This window comes from Pteronotus mesoamericanus, unplaced genomic scaffold, assembly GCF_021234165.1.
Source record: "Pteronotus mesoamericanus isolate MK-2021 breed Mesoamerican mustached bat unplaced genomic scaffold, CSHL_Meso_final contig_256, whole genome shotgun sequence".
Lineage (NCBI taxonomy): Eukaryota > Metazoa > Chordata > Mammalia > Chiroptera > Mormoopidae > Pteronotus > Pteronotus mesoamericanus.
This window is the reverse complement of record NW_026555108.1, coordinates 4,620,162-4,637,709: the sequence shown is the minus strand read 5'-3', so window position 1 is coordinate 4,637,709 and position 17,548 is coordinate 4,620,162. Positions and strand designations below refer to the sequence as shown.

General features: G+C 46.1%; 1 protein-coding gene across 1 annotated transcript in view; it reads right to left on the bottom strand.

The window, feature by feature from the left end:
- Positions 1-2,929: 2,929 nt before the first annotated feature.
- KIF4A (kinesin family member 4A) overlaps positions 2,930-17,548 on the bottom strand; it is a 103,639-nt gene continuing 89,020 nt past the window's right edge. The window contains exons 23-30 of the mRNA XM_054574211.1: positions 16,814-16,984; positions 16,300-16,407; positions 15,226-15,303; positions 14,763-14,861; positions 13,968-14,144; positions 6,632-6,748; positions 3,403-3,525; positions 2,930-3,130 (exon numbers count right to left, since the gene is read on the bottom strand). Coding sequence (XP_054430186.1) covers positions 2,930-3,130; positions 3,403-3,525; positions 6,632-6,748; positions 13,968-14,144; positions 14,763-14,861; positions 15,226-15,303; positions 16,300-16,407; positions 16,814-16,984 — 1,074 coding nt within the window. The remainder of the gene's footprint in view (positions 3,131-3,402; positions 3,526-6,631; positions 6,749-13,967; positions 14,145-14,762; positions 14,862-15,225; positions 15,304-16,299; positions 16,408-16,813; positions 16,985-17,548) is intronic.

Here is a 17,548-nt window from a genome sequence, read left to right as displayed (position 1 = left end):
GCCGGGGCTTTGTCCTGGCTCAGGGAGGAGGGCTGAGAGCACTGGCAGGAGGCAGGGGCAGGGTAGGGGGGAGGCTGGAGGAGGTGTCCACACAACTCTGCAACTTGGCAGAGTGGAAGGGGCCCACCCAGCCCCCTAGGAAGTGGTGGTGTCAAACGTCATGCGAGGACAGACTTGGTTTACCAGCCTCAGTTACTCAGCCTCCCTTCCCTCTTGGGAGCGTGCTCCTACTTCTACAAAGTGCATGGAGAAGAGAAAAATGCAAGTTACTTCCTAAAATCTGGGCAGCAGGTCATCCTGTTTCTAGGCCAGGGGTCCCCATGGACCTTTGATCCTCCTCCATCACCCCAGTGAGCATACGCTCATTCAGGATGGTCAAGACATGCGTCATTTCAACTGCCTTAACTCCATAGCATCTAAAATCTTCCAAGAATGTTTGAGGAGTGTAGGGTGTTAGGGCCACAGGCTTTTGAAAGATGAAGATAATTGTTGACATAACAAACATTCAAATCTATAGTGAATTTTTTTGTTTATTTGAGCCAAACTGACAATTGCTGGGAAGCAAAATCTCAAGGGATTGAGAAAATGCCCCGGAGAATGGCAGTTTTACAGCCAATTTTATACACTAGAATCAAAGGAAGAGACGGAAGGAGGGTTACATGAAATCCATGAGGTCCATCTGGGGTCGATTAAGGGGGCAGGAGAAAGTAAAGCGGGGATATCACTGAGGTTAGATAAAAAGAAAAACAGAAACATATTTGTTTTACATCGGTGGCCACAGGGTAGTGAACAACTAACATGTACAGCACAAAGAGATGGTATGTGGGGAACAAGATAACAATGAGGGGTTCCTGGCCTCTGTTGCAGTGGGACTGCCCTGAGGGTTCTGGAAACTTGATTACCCTGACATTCCAAAAGCAAGTTATCTGAAATGGAAAAAATGACAACAGGCAGGCTTTCTTAGGGTAAAGATTGACTATATCAAGGCAGATGCAGGCCTATAATGTGACCACCGCTTTTAGGAATTTTTATGTTCAGACCATTCTATGTGGTGACTTTCAGTCTGAGTCTGTGAGGCTACCGCGCAGGCCTCTTGTGAGCTGGTCAGATTTAGTACACGGCCCCTTTTTCGTCCACAACATACAAAAGATGCTGTCACTACACCATCGGCTAAGAGGGCTGGCTAGCACTTGCAGTCAGCTTAGTGCTACAGCACGGAGCTCTGGGTGGGACGGGGGCTGGGGGTTGCCTAGACTGATCTTCCCTCTTTATCTTTTGGCGATGCAGTGGCTCAACGCCTGTGAGCTAGCTAGTGCGGTTTTGGAGGGAGAGGATGCCTCTCCGGGGATTGCTCGGTTTCCCCTCCCCCAACACACAGTGGGTTTGGAACAGCGCAAACGAAGACTAACTCTCTTATGCCAAGAGAGAGCCTCCCTCCCTCTCTGCCTTCCCATTGTATCCAGGGGCTCTAGTTGGCAATGGCAGAGGCTCTGCTGCTCCCTCGGCATTAAAATGCAGAGAAGCAGGGCTGCTTGCTGGCAGGAGGCCAGAGAGGGCTGCGGGGGCACCTAGTCCTCCTGCAAGCTTCATTCTCAGCAGGCCGTCCTTCGGTTTCCTTTGCTTGGCTCTGGTGGATTCTAGTCTTGGCTTTCACGGGCCATGTTCTGAGGGGTGCTCTGGGAGCTTTCATGAGGGGGGCGGTGCGGATTCAGAATGCATGGATGCGAGGCCCACGGCTTGCAGACTCTTCAGAAGGCTGCAAGGCCAGTCAGCAAACCTGTGTTTGCCTTTCCCGGGCTGGCCCTTTTTTAGCTTTAAGCAGGAATGGAGAACTCCGACACTCAGTAAGGAGCGAGCCACAGCCCTCCACTCCCCTTTCAAGAGCAGTGCGGCCCCATGCTTGTGATCCAACAAGAAATCAGGCCGTGGGGCATTAGCGGTGGTCACGCTGCTGCTCTAGTCACACATGAAGCTCTGGCGTTAGACCTGGGTTCAAGTCCTAGCTCTATTACTCGCTTAACTGTGACTTCTGATAAAAGTGCGACAGGTGCATACAGATGCTTAGTATTTAAATATGATCCTGTTTTCCCAAGTCTAGAGGCCAGGTGGGCTGTACAGTGGAGGTCAGGCCACGGGCCTTGCTAGTGTGATTCCAATTTCCTAAGGTAGCGGAGCGACGTGAAGACACACTGTGGTGCTCCATACTCCCCTCGGGGGCCGGGGGCCATGACAAGGCGGTGAACCCCTGGCTGCTTGCACGGGTTGTCCTCTGTGGCATTCCCAGGGGCCGAGGAATGCAGGTTGAAAGCGGAGCACAGAAGGGTCTTTCCAAACAGCAGAAGCACTACGCTTTATTTATTTATTTATATCATTAAAACGTGAACATTTTGACAGATTTCATTTACCTCAGCACCGTGGAGACCCCCTTCCTGGGGTGGGTGTGAAGGACTGGTGCCAGGCACCCCCACCCCCACCTAGGCCGGCTCCAGCTCCGGCTCTGCCACGGAGCTGAGACAACCCAGAGACAAGACAGCCTTGGTGGGCCTCGCCCCCACCGGGAGACAGCCTTCACTGTTTGAGAATCGGAAGGAGCTAGACTGTACTGGGGACTGGTTCCTGAGAGTCAGCAGGAAGCTCACTTGCTTGGCTCCTCAGCAGGTGGCTTGGCGCCCTTCTGGAGAAGAGAGAGTAGTAGTCTGGGGCCCGAGGGCTGGAGCCTGAGGGCCAACATCCAACAAGTGTTTCAACATCCAACAACTGTTCCTTCCCTTTCAGTAACACGCTGTCCCCTTTTTACAACAGCAAGAAACCTGAAATCTAGAGGAGTCATTAAAAAAAAAACAAACACACAAAACACCACAAAAACCCCTCTGACTGCAACCGGAAGGCATCTCCCAAGCCAGCCAGGGCAGAGGCGACAAGTCCAAGCTCAGTGGACTTCTTCTTCAGTAGGGGAGCAGCCCGAGAAGAAGCTCATATTGCTGGCCAGAGTGCGTTTCTTTTTCTTCCCTGGAGCTTTATTTTCTTGGGATTCTGTGGTTACATGTTTCATCTCTGGGAGGCCGAGGGAGGAGGCATTTGGAGCAGTTTTTAACAGAACCTGCTCCACCTCGCACATCTCTTTCAGGATCTAGGAAGGACAGAAACAGGTCTGACGAGATCGGAGGTGCGGGCAGAGAGGCTCAGCCCAGCTTAGCCCCCACGAATGCTCAGCATGCTCCCGACAGGACGTGGTGTCCCCTAGGACTGGTCTGTGGGAGGAACCAGACTCCAGCCTATGCCCCATTCCCAGTTCCCAACAAGCAGACTGTACCTGTCCCCTCCCCCCACCGCTCTCTGTCAGACCTAAGGCAGAGATGGATGACAGTACAGCTGGAAGCAGCTGCCTTTCAGCCCGTCTACCTTGCTGTTTGGAGTGGCACAGACGGGGTTGAAGAAGCTCAGTCCTGGAGTCACCTCTGTGGGATCCTCCAGTTTGAAGGAGCCTTCAGAATCCTGGGTCCGCTCAACAGTGCCCAAGCTATCCTGCAAATCAAGCGGACAGGCTATTAGAAGTTCAGTTCCCAGGATTATGGAATCACTGCTCCCCTCTCACCGGCGAGACACCGGCTTGGAGGCCCTCACCAATGTCTAAGCAGGTCTTACGGAGACCCTGCTTGGGGGCGTCATAGTACTTGATGGCAGCAGCTTCTGCAGGCAAAGGTCTAGGTGGAATAGTGGCCCAGGACACATAATGAGGCAAGGTTTAAACAAGACCAAGCCTTGGCCGTTTCCTTGATTAACCTTCCCCTTCTCCAATCGGCAACATCCTTTTTAGCTCGGCTCTCTACAGGCAGTTGTCTGTGGTTGTTTTTTTAGCAAGAAGGAAGCTGATGCCAAGAGAAAGAAGCTACTTAGGTAACAAGGTGACTCTGTGGCAGGGCTTTGATTACAATTATAAACTGCTGTTATGAAAAAAAGAACTGGATTAAGTGTCAGGAAGCCTGAAGTCAAATCTTTTTGTTTTTTTTTGTTTTTGTTTTTTTACAAGTCTAAGATCTTTAAAAAATTTTTATTAACTGTATTGGTGTGACATTGGTTAATATAATGATATAGGTTTCAAGTGTACATTTCTGATACATGATCTGTATGCTGCATTGTGTGCCCACCACTCAAAGTCAAATCATCTTGCATCACAGTATATTTGACCCCCTTTACCCTTTCCTACCTTCCCCTTCACCTCTGGTAACCACCCTAGTGTTGTCTGTATCAGAGTTTTTATTTGTTTTTCTGGTTTGCTCATTTCTTGCTTTCATTCAGTTCTATATCCCACACATGAGTGAAATCATGTAGTTCTTGAGTTTTTCTGACTTATTTCACTTAGCCGTGATATACACAAGATCCATCCATGTTGTTGCAAATGGCGGTATTTCATCTTTTCCTATGGCTGAGTATTATTCCATTGTATATATGTACCAATCTTCTTGTTTCCATGTCTTGGCCACTGTGGATAATGCAGCAGTGAACAAAGGGGTGCATGTATCTTTCCGAATAAATGTTTCCAAAATTTGGGGGTAGATACCCAGAAGAGGATTGCTAGGTCATATGGTAACTCTATTCTTAATTTTTTGAGGAACCTCCATATTGTTTTCCACAGTGGCTGTACCAGTTTACATTTCCTACCAGTGAATGGGGGTTCCTTATTCTCCACAACCTGTCCAACACTTGTTATCACTTGTCTTATTGATCATAGCCATTCTAATACGTGTGAGGTGGTAGCTCATTGTGGTTTTGATTTGCATTTCCCTAACAGCTGGTAAAGTTGAATATCTCTTCATGGATCTGTTGGCCATTCATATGTCTTCCTAGGAGAAGTTTTTAGTCAGACCTTCTGCCTATTCCTAAATTGTTTTTTTGTTTTTTTTTTTTTAGTTCTTGTTGCTGAGTTGTATGAGTTCCTGATATATTTTGGATATTAACTCCTTATCAGAGGTGTTGTTTGTAAATATATTCTATTCTGTTGGCTGCCTTTTTGTTTTGTTGGCAAGTTTCTTTAGCTGTGCAGAAGCTTTTTAGTCTTAGTCTCATTCATTTATTTTTGCCTTTGCTTCCCTTGCCTTTGGGGTCAAATTAATAAAATCCTTTCTGTGACCAAGGTGTGTTAAGTGTAGTACCTCCACTTTCTTCTATGTAATTTCTTGTTTCAGGTCTTATATTGAGGTCTTTGATCAATTTTGAGTTAACTTGTGTGTATGGTGACAAATAGTCTGGTTTCATTCTTTTGCATGTGTCTTTCCAATATTCCCAGCACCATTTATTGAAGAGGCTTTCTTTTCTCCATTTTATGTTTTTGGCTCCTTGGTTCTAAATTATTTGCCCTTATATATGTGGGTTTTTTCCTGGGCTCTCAGTTCTGTTCCATCGGTCTATGTGTTGGTTTTTCTGCCAATACTATGCTGTTTTTATTATTGTCACTTCGTGGTATAATTGTCAGGCAGGGAGTATGACACTGAGATCTAATTATAGCTGTCATGCTAGCTGTGTATCATCAGGTGAGTCACTTAAGCTTATCTCTGGGCCTTAGTTTCCTTCTTGGTAAAATAAAAGCATTGCCCTAGATCAGTGGTTTTGACACCTGAAATCCTAAGAGGAAGCCCAATATGTAAACAAGTAAAGAGCACGTTGCTTTGGTTGACGAGGGGTCACACTGAGTTGGGTCACGTACATCTGCTCGGAGGCATTTCCATGGAGCCGCCGTAGGAGTCTCGAACCTGAGTTGAAGGCAATCACAGCAATAGACTGCTGAGGGCCCTGGGACACCTCCGATTGTTAGCCTAACCTCTAGCTTGCTGTTTTAGTCCTCTAATGACTGCCTACCTTAGAAGTATTTTTAATGAAAAACCCAGGGCAGAACCGCTCACATGTAGCTGTTCAAGAAATGCATGATGAATAATGATTAGACTAAGTGCGCTAAAATGATTGTTTATCACACAGAGAGCTGTAGGAATGAGCTCTGGCCCTGGGCACAGGTAGGCGGAAGGCAAGCATGTGGACCTGACCTGCTTGGTTCTGTCCTTCTAGGCACACACTTTGTTGCCCTGAGTTTGCTATTCGTGGGAGCAACATAGGGAGCACAGCTACAATTAACTTGGCTCACAACGGTGACTGTTAGGAAGACCATGTTCCTGTGGGCCTTTTCCCAGGGCCATGGAATAGCTGGTTCCCACGGAGAGGGGCTGAGTAACTAATGTGCAAGATGTCAGAAGGATTAACTTCCTTCCTGGAAGCTGCCACCTCAGCACGTGGCCCTTACAGTTCCAGCTAAGCCTCTGGATTAGCCTGATCCTGCATGTCTCTATGCCTGTAAATGCTTGCTTTCTTGTTTCTTGTTCCTGCCTCTGAAATGGTACAGGAACTTTGTAGCCAAGGCTGGGAATGGGACGCTCATACCTGGGAATCTCCTGGGAAGGGCTGTGGTTTCTGAAGGGGATGTGTGCCCCGACTAGCAGAGCGGAAGAAGGACTAAGTGAACTGTGTCTTTTTTTTGGGGGGGTTGCAGGGCAGAGGAGAAGGGAAGGAAGAGCTGTGCGGGGGATCCCACGTTTCAGGATGAAGAACAGGGGAAGGTGAGGGGCAACAGCACCGGTCCTACCTTGTCTTCCTGACGGTTCCTACACTTTGTGGAGTCACAGCTGCAGTCCACGCCGCAGTTCAACTTCTGTCTCCTGCACCCGCACTGCCTATTCCCACACCAGCCCTTGCAGGAACACTGCAAAACACGTTTGTACAAAGACTCCTTACTGAAAGGGCTAGAAGACTGGTTTAAGGGCTTAAGAGACACATTTGCAAGTGTTTCTCAAAAACAGGGAAAGTACCAGCAACTTTAGCCCTGGATGGTGTGGCTCAGTGGATTGAGTGCCAGCCTACAAACCCAAGGGTCACCAGTTCGATTCCCAGTCAGGGCACACGCCTGGGTTGCGGGCCAGGTCCCCAGTAGGGGGTGTGCAAGAGGCAACCACACATGGATGTTTCTGTCCCTTTCTCCCACCCTTCCCCTCTGTTTAAAAATAAAGCTTTAAAAAAAAAAGTACCAGCAGCATTACCAAGCTTCTCTCTCCTCAGTCCTCTCTTCAGTGAAACAATGACCAACACAAACCACCATAGGGTTACTAAGAACAAGGCAAACCGGCCAAATTCATTTTGGGGGGCATAAAATACTTGAAAGACAGATCAGAGGGATACCATAACAATGTAGAGCAACTGACAGAGACTCTCAGGCTAATCTTATGGCCAAAGTGAAGAAACACGAGCTGGATGGTAGTGGAGTTCGGTGTATTTAAGGCCTGAGCACAGCTGCTTAGTGTCTTTAGATAGACTTAACTGTGCTTCATCCAGCTCACATTTCTGCAGTTTGTTCAGTGTCAGCCTGGACTTTGTCCTCAGCACTTGAGTCATTCAGCATTTTCATGAATCACTGATGATATGAAATGTCATTTACATCTGTATAGTCATTTACTGTTTTCAGAGTACTTCCATAAAGTATACTAATACAAAATTTCATTTGAATCTCATAACCGGTCTACAGGGTAGGGATATTACTTGACTGTAACAACAACACATAGCTGGAAGGATGATTGATATGTAAGATAACAGGATCAAAATTCAAAAGTACTCTGACAGGCTGAAATTATGGGCTGAAAGTAAAAGAAAAATTATAACAGGGATCAATGCAATTCTGGCATTTAGCTTCCCCCCCAAATCAACCACATAAATATAACATGGGGAGGGGGGAAGTAAGGCTTAAAATTAGCTTTTGCACAAAAGGCCTAGGGATTGAAGGCATTGTCAAGTTGCAGGAGTCCAAAGTGTGAAATGGCCGTCCAAAAACAAACGCTATCGGGCAGAAATCTGTGGTTCAGAAATCATGGGGAGCAACTGCTGCGTTGTACCTTGGGTCAGCCAGACCCCATTGGAAGCAATCTATCCTGCTATAGGGCAGCATCATTTTTGTCCGGCATAGAAAAGCACAGGTTAAAAATAAAACACACAACAACAACCCTGCATTCACGGCCCCACCCCTCCCTTAATAAGTAAGATATCACTGAGGTCTCCTTCCTCATCCCACTCACCTCCCTCTCTCCCTCTGAAGGGCAAAGTCCCTTGAATTAGTTGTTTTTTTATTCCTGCACATGTCTTTTTACCACATCTGAGTTCTCATGAAGAAATATACAGAATTCGCCCTGGCTGGTGTGGCTCAGTGGATTTAATGCCGGCCTGCGAACCAAAGGGTGACTGGTTCGATTCCCAGTCAGGGCACATGCCTGGGTTGTAGGGCAGGTCCCCAGCAGGGGGTGTGTGAGAGGCAACCACACATGGATGTTTCTCTCCCTCTCTTTGTCCCTCCCTTCCCCTCTCTTTAAAAATAAATAAAATCTTAAAAAAATAAAAAATATATGAAATTCTTTGACATGGTTTCAAATTTTATGTTAGTGCATGTATCTCCTCCAGTTGCACTCATTTTCACTCTATGAACATGCCACACCTCATCCCTACTGCTCACAGTGCCATGTTTCACACTTACCAACAAGGCTGCAACAGCTGACATTCATGTGCGCCAGGCACTGTTATAAGCGCTTTCCAGGTATTCAACCCATCTAACCAATAAGCATGTTTCCTTGTGGACACATTCAGGAGTCCCCTGTGCATATGTGCGTAATAAAGAGGACATTAAACCAAAAAGAGACGGGTGACCAGCATAATGGGATGCAATGTTATAAGAGAAACAGTGGAAGAAAGGGGGATAGTTTGGCTTGGAATGAACAGGTGGCAGAGCTCACAGAATGATGGATGAGTCAGAAGAAACCTCAAGTGACTGAAGCCTGGTGCGGTGTTTGAAGCACCTCTCCAATAGCCCTGGCCTAATTACCCCAAACTCTATTTATCCTCAGATGATAATTCCCGTAAAACTTCTGCCCACAGGACACAATTCTGTTACCGGAAAAGCCATGGGATCAGTTCAGTCCCACTTTCCCAGCACAGTTGTTCACACCCTGAGCATCGCTTTCACCCCCCACCCTCCAGCGCCCTCCTGTCCAAATCCTCTCAAAGCTAAATAGGCCTAGAGCTCCCTCAATGGTTCATCACATGACACGGCTTCCAAGAATCCTCACCAGCTTGACGATAGACCAACTTGTCCAAGTTCATCTTTCACTGCGACATCCGGAAATGAGCTTAACTTTCTAGACACGGTGGGACCAGTGTGAGGTAGATTGACACAGCCACTTCCCTGATTATAGATCCAATAGTCTTGTGAATGAGGCCTAAAGTCTTAGTAGCTTCTCCCCACTCCATGAATCTTTGTGGCTTCATCCTGGGCTTCCAGCTAAATTCAAGCCCTTCCATCCCTCTCAGATGACAACCATTGCCATTATTCTGGAGTTGGGAAGGTCAAAGGAACCATAATGACGTCTGTTTTGATTATGAGAATTATATATATATATATATATATATATATATATCATCTTATAAAATTTGAAAATCAAAACTTTGATTTTTAATATTTCGAAGTTGTAGATAGTATTTGATTATGTGAAAATCTCAATGTATTAAACCAGTCCCCTCAGTTAGATATTAAGATTGCTTTGAAAGAAATTGCTATTACAAATGATGTTACAGTGAACATCCTGGTACATAAATATGACCCAGGTCTCACCAGGATTGACAAGGCCCTCCGCAATCCGGCCCCCCGCCACCCCTCTGATCTGACCTCGGACTACTCTCTCCCACTTTTCAACACGCTGCGGTCACACTGGCCTTTTCAGCTGCTCCTTCATAAACCACGCTCATCCTGCCCCGGGCTCTCTGCATTTGCTGTTTCCTTTTCTTAATGTTCCCACTCTGATTATCTTCCTGACTTGCCCCTTCACTTTGTTCAGATCTCAGCTTAAATATCTCCTCCTGAGAGAGGCCTCTCCTGAGCACTCTACTGAAGTACTCTTTTCCTACCCCATCTGTGACTTCGCTTTATTTTCTTTTTATCATCTAAAATGATTTTACTGGTTTTTCTGGTGACGGTGTGTCTCTCTCCGCAAAAATGGCTTTCTTCAGTATCATGAGGCCAGGATCCTCCCTGTCTTATATACCGCATCCTCGGCACCTAGGAACAGTGCCTGACACATAGTTAGATGCTCAAAAAGATTGGTCGAGTGAATAAATCTATTTACTCACCACTATTTCCTTAGGATAAATTCTTATGTGTATAATTACTGGGCCAAAAGATATGAACACTCAAGGGCTTTTCATACATATTTTCAAGTTGCCTTACAGAAAGGTATACCGCATTTACATCTGTAATAGCAACAGACAGGCATGCCCATCTTAGCCACACCTGCCAACACCAGACATTCAAATTATTAAGAAAAACAAACAACTTTGCTTCTTTGAATAAGGGCAAGAAACAGAGTTCTATGACATGTCCTAGAGACATCTCACCAGGATGACACTGATCCACGGGCTGCTACAGGCTGGGTATGGTCCTCTGACCATTTACAAACTCATTTGTACGCCTCAGAGACACTATTACCCTGCCCGTGTGTCTCTATTTTATGCAAAGGGGAAAATATGACAGTTGTATCTGAAAGGCTGTCATAAGGAAGAACAACTAGGCTTTTACATAGCCAAGAGCCACTGGGATGGTTTACAGAACAGCCCATTTTACCTCAGCAAGGAACAATTTCCAAACAGTTACGGAACACAATGGGCTGCGCCGTGAGATTCCCCACTGCCAGAAGTTTTCAAGGAAGCAGAGGCTAGAAATATACCTGGTAATATTATTATAGCACGGTCATGACACACACGACACATGTATGTACATGAATGCTACATGGACAAGCTACAACTTCATCTCATTCTTTCTCCTGACAGGACAAGATCAGAACATAAGACAGGGAGCATGCCCTTGCCATAGACAGAAGCTCAGATATACAGGTATGTGGCGTGAGCGTACACGTGTGTGTGTGTGACAGCTGTTGGCAACCGACCCAGCACATCCCAACATCACAGTCGAAAACCACTCTAATAGAGGGCTTCTTTAGATACAGTGGGAAGTAGAGCTGAAAGGAACCTCTGGGGTTCCTTTAAGCCAGTGGTTTTCAGCCCTGATTGCACATCCAAAATCTCTGGGGAGCTTTTCAGAAAGGCCAGGCCCTACCTCAGAACAATTAAATCAGAATATCAGGGAGTGGGGTCCGCAGCTCCTGTGTTTAAAAGCTCCCTTGGGGATTCTAATGTGCAGCCAGGCTTGAGAACTATCACTTTACAGTCTCTAATTCTTCTAGCACTAATTTCAGTATAACTTAGAATGAAAAGCTCTGGTAAAAATTTTAACATAAAGAATGCCTGCCTAGGAATTAGGAGACTTGGGCTGTAGTCCTAGATTTAATGCTGGGCATGACTTTGGACAAGTCACCTCAGCCAACTGCACCTCCATTCTTTCATCACTAAGGTACAGATGACAACACCTGCGTCCCCTTTTCTGCCAAAGGGGATAAATGAGGATATTTGTAAAAGGCTGTGCTTTAATAACAGGACCTGCATGATGTTATCTTTTGCATACATTCCTTTTTTTAACTTCTCAGATACCATACAACCCCATATAAAGGTAGTTTTATTAAAATCTGTTTATTAAAAACAACAACAAACCCATTTATAGAACTTTAACTGTTATTCTGACTCAGTATATTAGTGCTGGAAGGGATGTTACACATCTGTTCTAGTCTAATCCCTTCATTCCACAGATGAAGAATCTAGGCCTAGGGAGATTAAGTGACTTGCTTATGATCACCCCACTCACCAGAGACAAACTAAAGACTAGAACTCATGTCTACCTGGATTCTAAGCTATTACTTCTTGAAACTCTAGTCCACGGCCTATCCCTCAGCATGTTTTTAGTGAGCACAGGAACCATGGCTGAGTGAGGAAGCCAACCTTTTCGGCATTAGCTGTGGACAAGACATCATTTTGGTGTCTGCTGCGGTCTGCTCTGAGGTAACCTAGTGATAATACCAGCCCGCTTCCGCCAGGTTGAAACAGTCATAGTCAGGATGACCTTCATGCAAAGCATCAAGGTCTACAGCGACTCCCCACGAGCAGAAGGATCAAAGCGCAGCCATAGCATCCACGTACTTCAAGGTTAGCACGAAGCGGGAAACTAGATTGTATGCTGGCTTGCTCCTCTTAAAGCCTGCTTATATTCTCTTCTCGAGTTATAAAATCCAGGGAAAAGCCTAGAAAGGAATCACCTCTCACTGTTTTAGACACAGGACTTGTCATTGACAGCAAATATTGTTCACTTGCAATTTTTGTTATAGATTGCCCTTTTAGGCTTAGAGCAATAGCGCTATAACGCACATAATAAGCTTTCCTTGAGGCAAGTGTGCTTGGATTTGCTTCTCATTTGGAAACTCCCTCCCCAGGGTTTTAGGCCCTCTACGTGTTTCTGGGTGCACTTTTCAACTCTGCTTCCGGTTACCTAGCTGACCATTTCATCTGCATTCAGCTCACGCTCTTTACTTCAACCAGAAATGTCCGTTGAGTAAGTGAATGAAAGTCAGACATGTTCTGTCTCATGTCCTCTAAGTGTCCCAACCCTGTCCCTCTACTACTTCTACTAACCGATAGCAATATGCTATTCATTGGGCCGTAAATGGTCTCCCAGTTGCTCCCAACATGCATTTCCCGTCCTGTATCAGAATGCAGCAACAGTCCTCTCTTTCCTGGCATCTTCCTAAATTCTCTCTACTTGGTTCGGCTTTACAGTCAGTCACTCTTCAAAACTCCTCAGTGCATTTCTGAGACGAATACGCTGAGGTTCTATGCCTATGTGGTATGCTTCTATTGCTTTGCCTTGTTTTCTCGTTAGAGTATAAGCTCTCTGAGGCTAAGGATGAGCCCTTGGTCCCAATACATTGATTCCTGATGACTCTCTCCAAGTGACTTAATGCCCACGAGACTGCCCATTCCTCATGACTTGCTTCTTTCTGATGTGGCTTTATAAAGCCCAGGTCCCCGGCGTGGTACACTATCAGCTAATGAAATCTAGGGACCTTCCCGGAAGCCAGCTAGCGTAATCTGGGAACTGCTCTCTTTAGGCAGAATGTAGCCACAGGGCACAGGTCGGGTAGCGGGGGCGGGGAGGGGGGACGACGACGGACGGGGACTGCAATGCCTGGGAAGTTAATGTTTAAACATAAAACATCTACGTGGGATAATTGTGTAAGACTCATTACATAAGTAAATAAAACATGCCTCAAAGTCAGACTGTTCCTCACTAGCCTGAACTTGATGTGTTTGATCTTAATTGTTAGCCTTTTCTATAACTCCTGTTGCACCTGAGCCTAATGACCAAAATCATTTTATTAGGCAAGGAAGATGAACTTCCCCCTCAGCTTCTGGTCTGTAATTTTTACTGATAGGATGTAATAGAGACAAACTGGACTTGGAGTCAGAATATTTGATTTCAAGGGCTGGCCATCACCTGATTTTACAACCTTGGGCAAGGTCATTTCCCCGCTGTGGGTCTCAGAGCCGTCTGTACAACAAGTAAGAAATACGTTGCTGAATTTTTTGCGACAATGAAAAGAGATAACATATATGAGAATGGTTTATAAACGGTAAGTGCTAGAAAAATGAGGAGGATTATTAGGATCACTTTGGAAGCCGCCTGAAGAAATGGCGTAGTACAGGACGGTATCGCCTTTCAGACTGGTAAGAACCTGCAGACGTGAAGAGAGCTGCCTGGTGCACTCAGGCTGCCCCTTCTACTGGCCCTGGGTTCCATACAGAGCTGGCCTGACGAGCGCCGCTCCGTGAGGCCAGTGTTCTGAATAGGGGACAGAAGGGCTTGGGTGCAGGGTATGGGGCGGGCACATTGCCACTGGCAGTGAAGACAAGGACTAGAACCCTTGCCGGAGATGAGAGCTGCCTCCTACCCCTTGGATGTTCTTCTTGCACATCTTCAATAATTTTGTTGGCTTCCATTCCTCATCATCCCCATCGTCAATATCACTGTCCTCAGGCTCATTCACTGAATGCTCTGAACAATACTGTAGATCCTCGATGTCCATGCTTTGCTCCGGGAACTTTTCTTTAAAACGGGAAGGTCTCGGCTAAGAACAAAGGTTTGGGATGGTCATTTAACAACAACAACAACAACAACAACAAAAAAACAAACAAAACCTCCCAAACTAAAAAAAAAAAAAAAAAAAACAAAGCCGAAAAACCAAAACCAAAAACAACAAAAACATGTGGATCATAACTTCCCATTTGCTGTTGCCAGCTATATTCTCAGAACAGAGATTTCAGGCTCCCTCCAATGCAGCCCACTTGGCCTGACCAATCAGGAAAAATACTGCTTCCACCTTTGGCCTTGCAGAGTCTTTGAAGGGACAGAAACTGCAGGGACAGAGGCTGAGCAATCTGAGGGAGGAAGGAGAGACTAATGATCTGATAAGTGTCTTTGGATGGACAGCTGAATGCTGCTTTCTTTTGCTCCTCCCCCTCAGCTGTGTTACGTAATATCTGCATGTGGCCAAGAGTCCGTCCTCCAGGGACAGAGAAGGGTTATTTTCCTCCAGATTGCACTAGACTTTTATCTGGGGCTCCAAGGAAACTCGAGATGCTGGAATTTGGACATTTTACCTGCCAACTTCTTCTAAAAGGCAATTTTAGCACACTCACTCCAAACCTTGGCTATGCGAAGGCAGCGTAGGCACTAAGCAGTTTACCTTAGGTGGGATATATTCAAAAGAAGAGTCTGGAGATAGAGGAGTATCCTTAGGAAGATGAGGTTTCTGTTTGCTGGCTACTTGGAGGAGAGTCAGTTTCTATTCAAAAAGAAGAGACAAAGTATACATTGCAGGGCAGCTTCTGAGAGTGTTCATGCCTCAAACATCAAGATTCCTAAACTAGCTTAATTTTAAAACACATGAAAGTGAGGCAGGGTAACAGTAAAGTAGGCTGAAGGACTCCCACTTTACAAGATCAGGAATAGACTCCAAAAAGAGCAAATTTTTTAAAAAAATGTGTGTTTATACCATTTTGAAATGCACCTGACAATATCGCATGGAAACTTGATGCCGACCTCATAAAATACAGCCAAGTCATCGCACTCAGGGCTGCTCCCAAGGGTTGGCCTCAGTTGCAACAGGGTCTCCCAGGGCTTGTTCAGTGGGTGGGAGGCTGTATTACCTGCTTTATGATTTCATTCTCTCGGAGAAGCTGCTTATTTTGCGCACACAGTTCTTGCATCTTCTCAAGTTCTTCTTCCTATTTCCAGGAGTGCAGAGATCGGTGGGATTATTTTGGGCATTACATGTGGGTTACCAAACAACTCACAGAGATGAAAACATTCTGCTGCCAAGTTGCTGGCAGCAGATGGTTTTGCACAGCAGGCCTTGGCACCCAGAAAAATGCCCGATCCCTACCCGTCCCTAGGTGTCCTGAACACCACTTCTATTCCAACCCTCCCAAGCAGCCCTGATGGCCATTGCGGAAACCACGGGCTCTGCCCTACACGCTTCCCTCGTCTTTTCCATTCTCCAGCCTCGCCTCCCTCTTTCCCACCAGGATCTGATTAAGAAACCCACACGGACAGCTCTGTTTCTCTGAAGTTCCAGATGTCTTTGTTCACTATCCTCAACACAGGCTGGGTGGTTTATTTGCTACTCTAATAATAAGCCTGATTCAAGTTCCTGGCATTTCAGACAACCAGATTCATGTGTACGACCTTAACTAGTTTGGTTATGTCTTTGATAGGAGGTACCAAGGAAACCCTGGAGACAGATGGTGCAGGAAAAAGATTCGAGGCGGGATAAAACAGCGCTCTGGCATGCTGCTAAAGGGTGGGGTGCTCCCAGCCTCACGTAGAAATTAGGACTCCGAGCATTTTATCAACATGTCAGGTCTCAGCTCAGAACAGGCTCAGGAACACAGCTGAACGCCCTTGGGATTCTACTGGATAATTTAACTTTATTGACTGCTTAGAACATAGAGCTCAGAGCTGAGGCAAAAAACTAGGGGGCCCCAGAGTCTGGGATGCAGTATGTACTGTCATTTCTGTACCAAAGAGGAGGTCCTTCTATGTGTGATTATGTCCTAAATACCCTTCAATTGATCAACTAGGGCCAAAAAAGCAGTAGGGGCTGCCAGTATCAACGCTTTTTGGTACCTAGTTACTCTCTGCTGTACGTACAATGGTCTAACTCAGACAATTCTCAGCCAGGCCCATGGAACCCAGCTGTGGTGGCCTTGGCCTCACTATACCTGACACTTGAGCGTGCTCCGCAGCTGTTGCTCCTTTTCACTGACAGACACCTCCAGCTGCTTCTCTGCCATCTGGCTTTGCTGCAGCTGGCTGAGAAGGTACAGCACCTGGGGAGGGATACAACCCAACGGGACCAAAGGAATAAGAGACAACAGGAAGTGCGGCTCAGTCCAAGCAGTGAGCCCAGCGCGTCCTCTGCGACTGAGCAGTGAACTGCTCTCTTTTGCTCTCATGGCTTGATTGAAGCAGAAAGGAGCAAGCGCGACCACAATGTTCGCCACACACGTTAACCTTAATACCCAGATGGTGGCTAAGAGCTCTTGTCACTGGCACATGTACACGTAGACAGTCATTTATTTCTGTTTTAGGTCTCTTATTTGTAAAATTTGGAAAAGACCACGTGGTCTTTGGAAAGAAATGTCATATCCTGCCCACTGTTTTTTTTATAAACTAACAACAGAAAGTAATGATGGTCTATCCCTCAGTGTTAGAGCTCTTGGCTCGCCAACTCACCTTCTCTTGGTGCTGTTGCTCCACCCTGAACAGCTCTGCCTGCAACTCTGTCTCGATTTCAGCAAAGCGGTTTCGTTCCTCAAACAGCATCTTCTGCATGTCAGCGCAGCTGGCCTTGTTCTGTTTGAGGATGCTTTCGAGCTTGCTGACCTGTATTTTGGAGGAGACCAGCTGGAAGAGATAAAAGAAGATCACTTTCTTTGGAGAATGACCTTGGCCCATTCCTTAGGCAGGCAAATGTCCGTTTTCTTGAAACGGACTAAGAAAATGTCCTCCATGTTCAAGTCCATTCTTGTGCTTTCGTGTCATATGGCGTCTACCATTTAACAGTAACAACACAACTCAGGCCACAAGCCGGTATTTCTGCCGAGATAGGTAACTCAGAGCTAGGAGTCATCACGAAGGTCATTTAAGCTCTTGCTCTGCTTCAAGGCAAGAGTAAACCCAACGTGAACAGTGCCTGACTACTCCCAATTCCGACATTTAAGAAGTTCTTCCTTAATTTTAAAGAGACATTCATAAGACACACCCTTATGGCCAATTATGTCCCACCTCAGAGTATCTGTGTTCACGTGTTGAAACTCGTAGACATGTTAGCTGAGACTGCAGATCCGGCTCTTCAGGCTAGATTGATATCCTGTGCTGGCCTACTTAGATATTCTCTACTAGCCCGGACGGTGAACATCACAAACACCGGTGTTCACGAGACTAACCAGGATTTCTTTGGTAGGACAA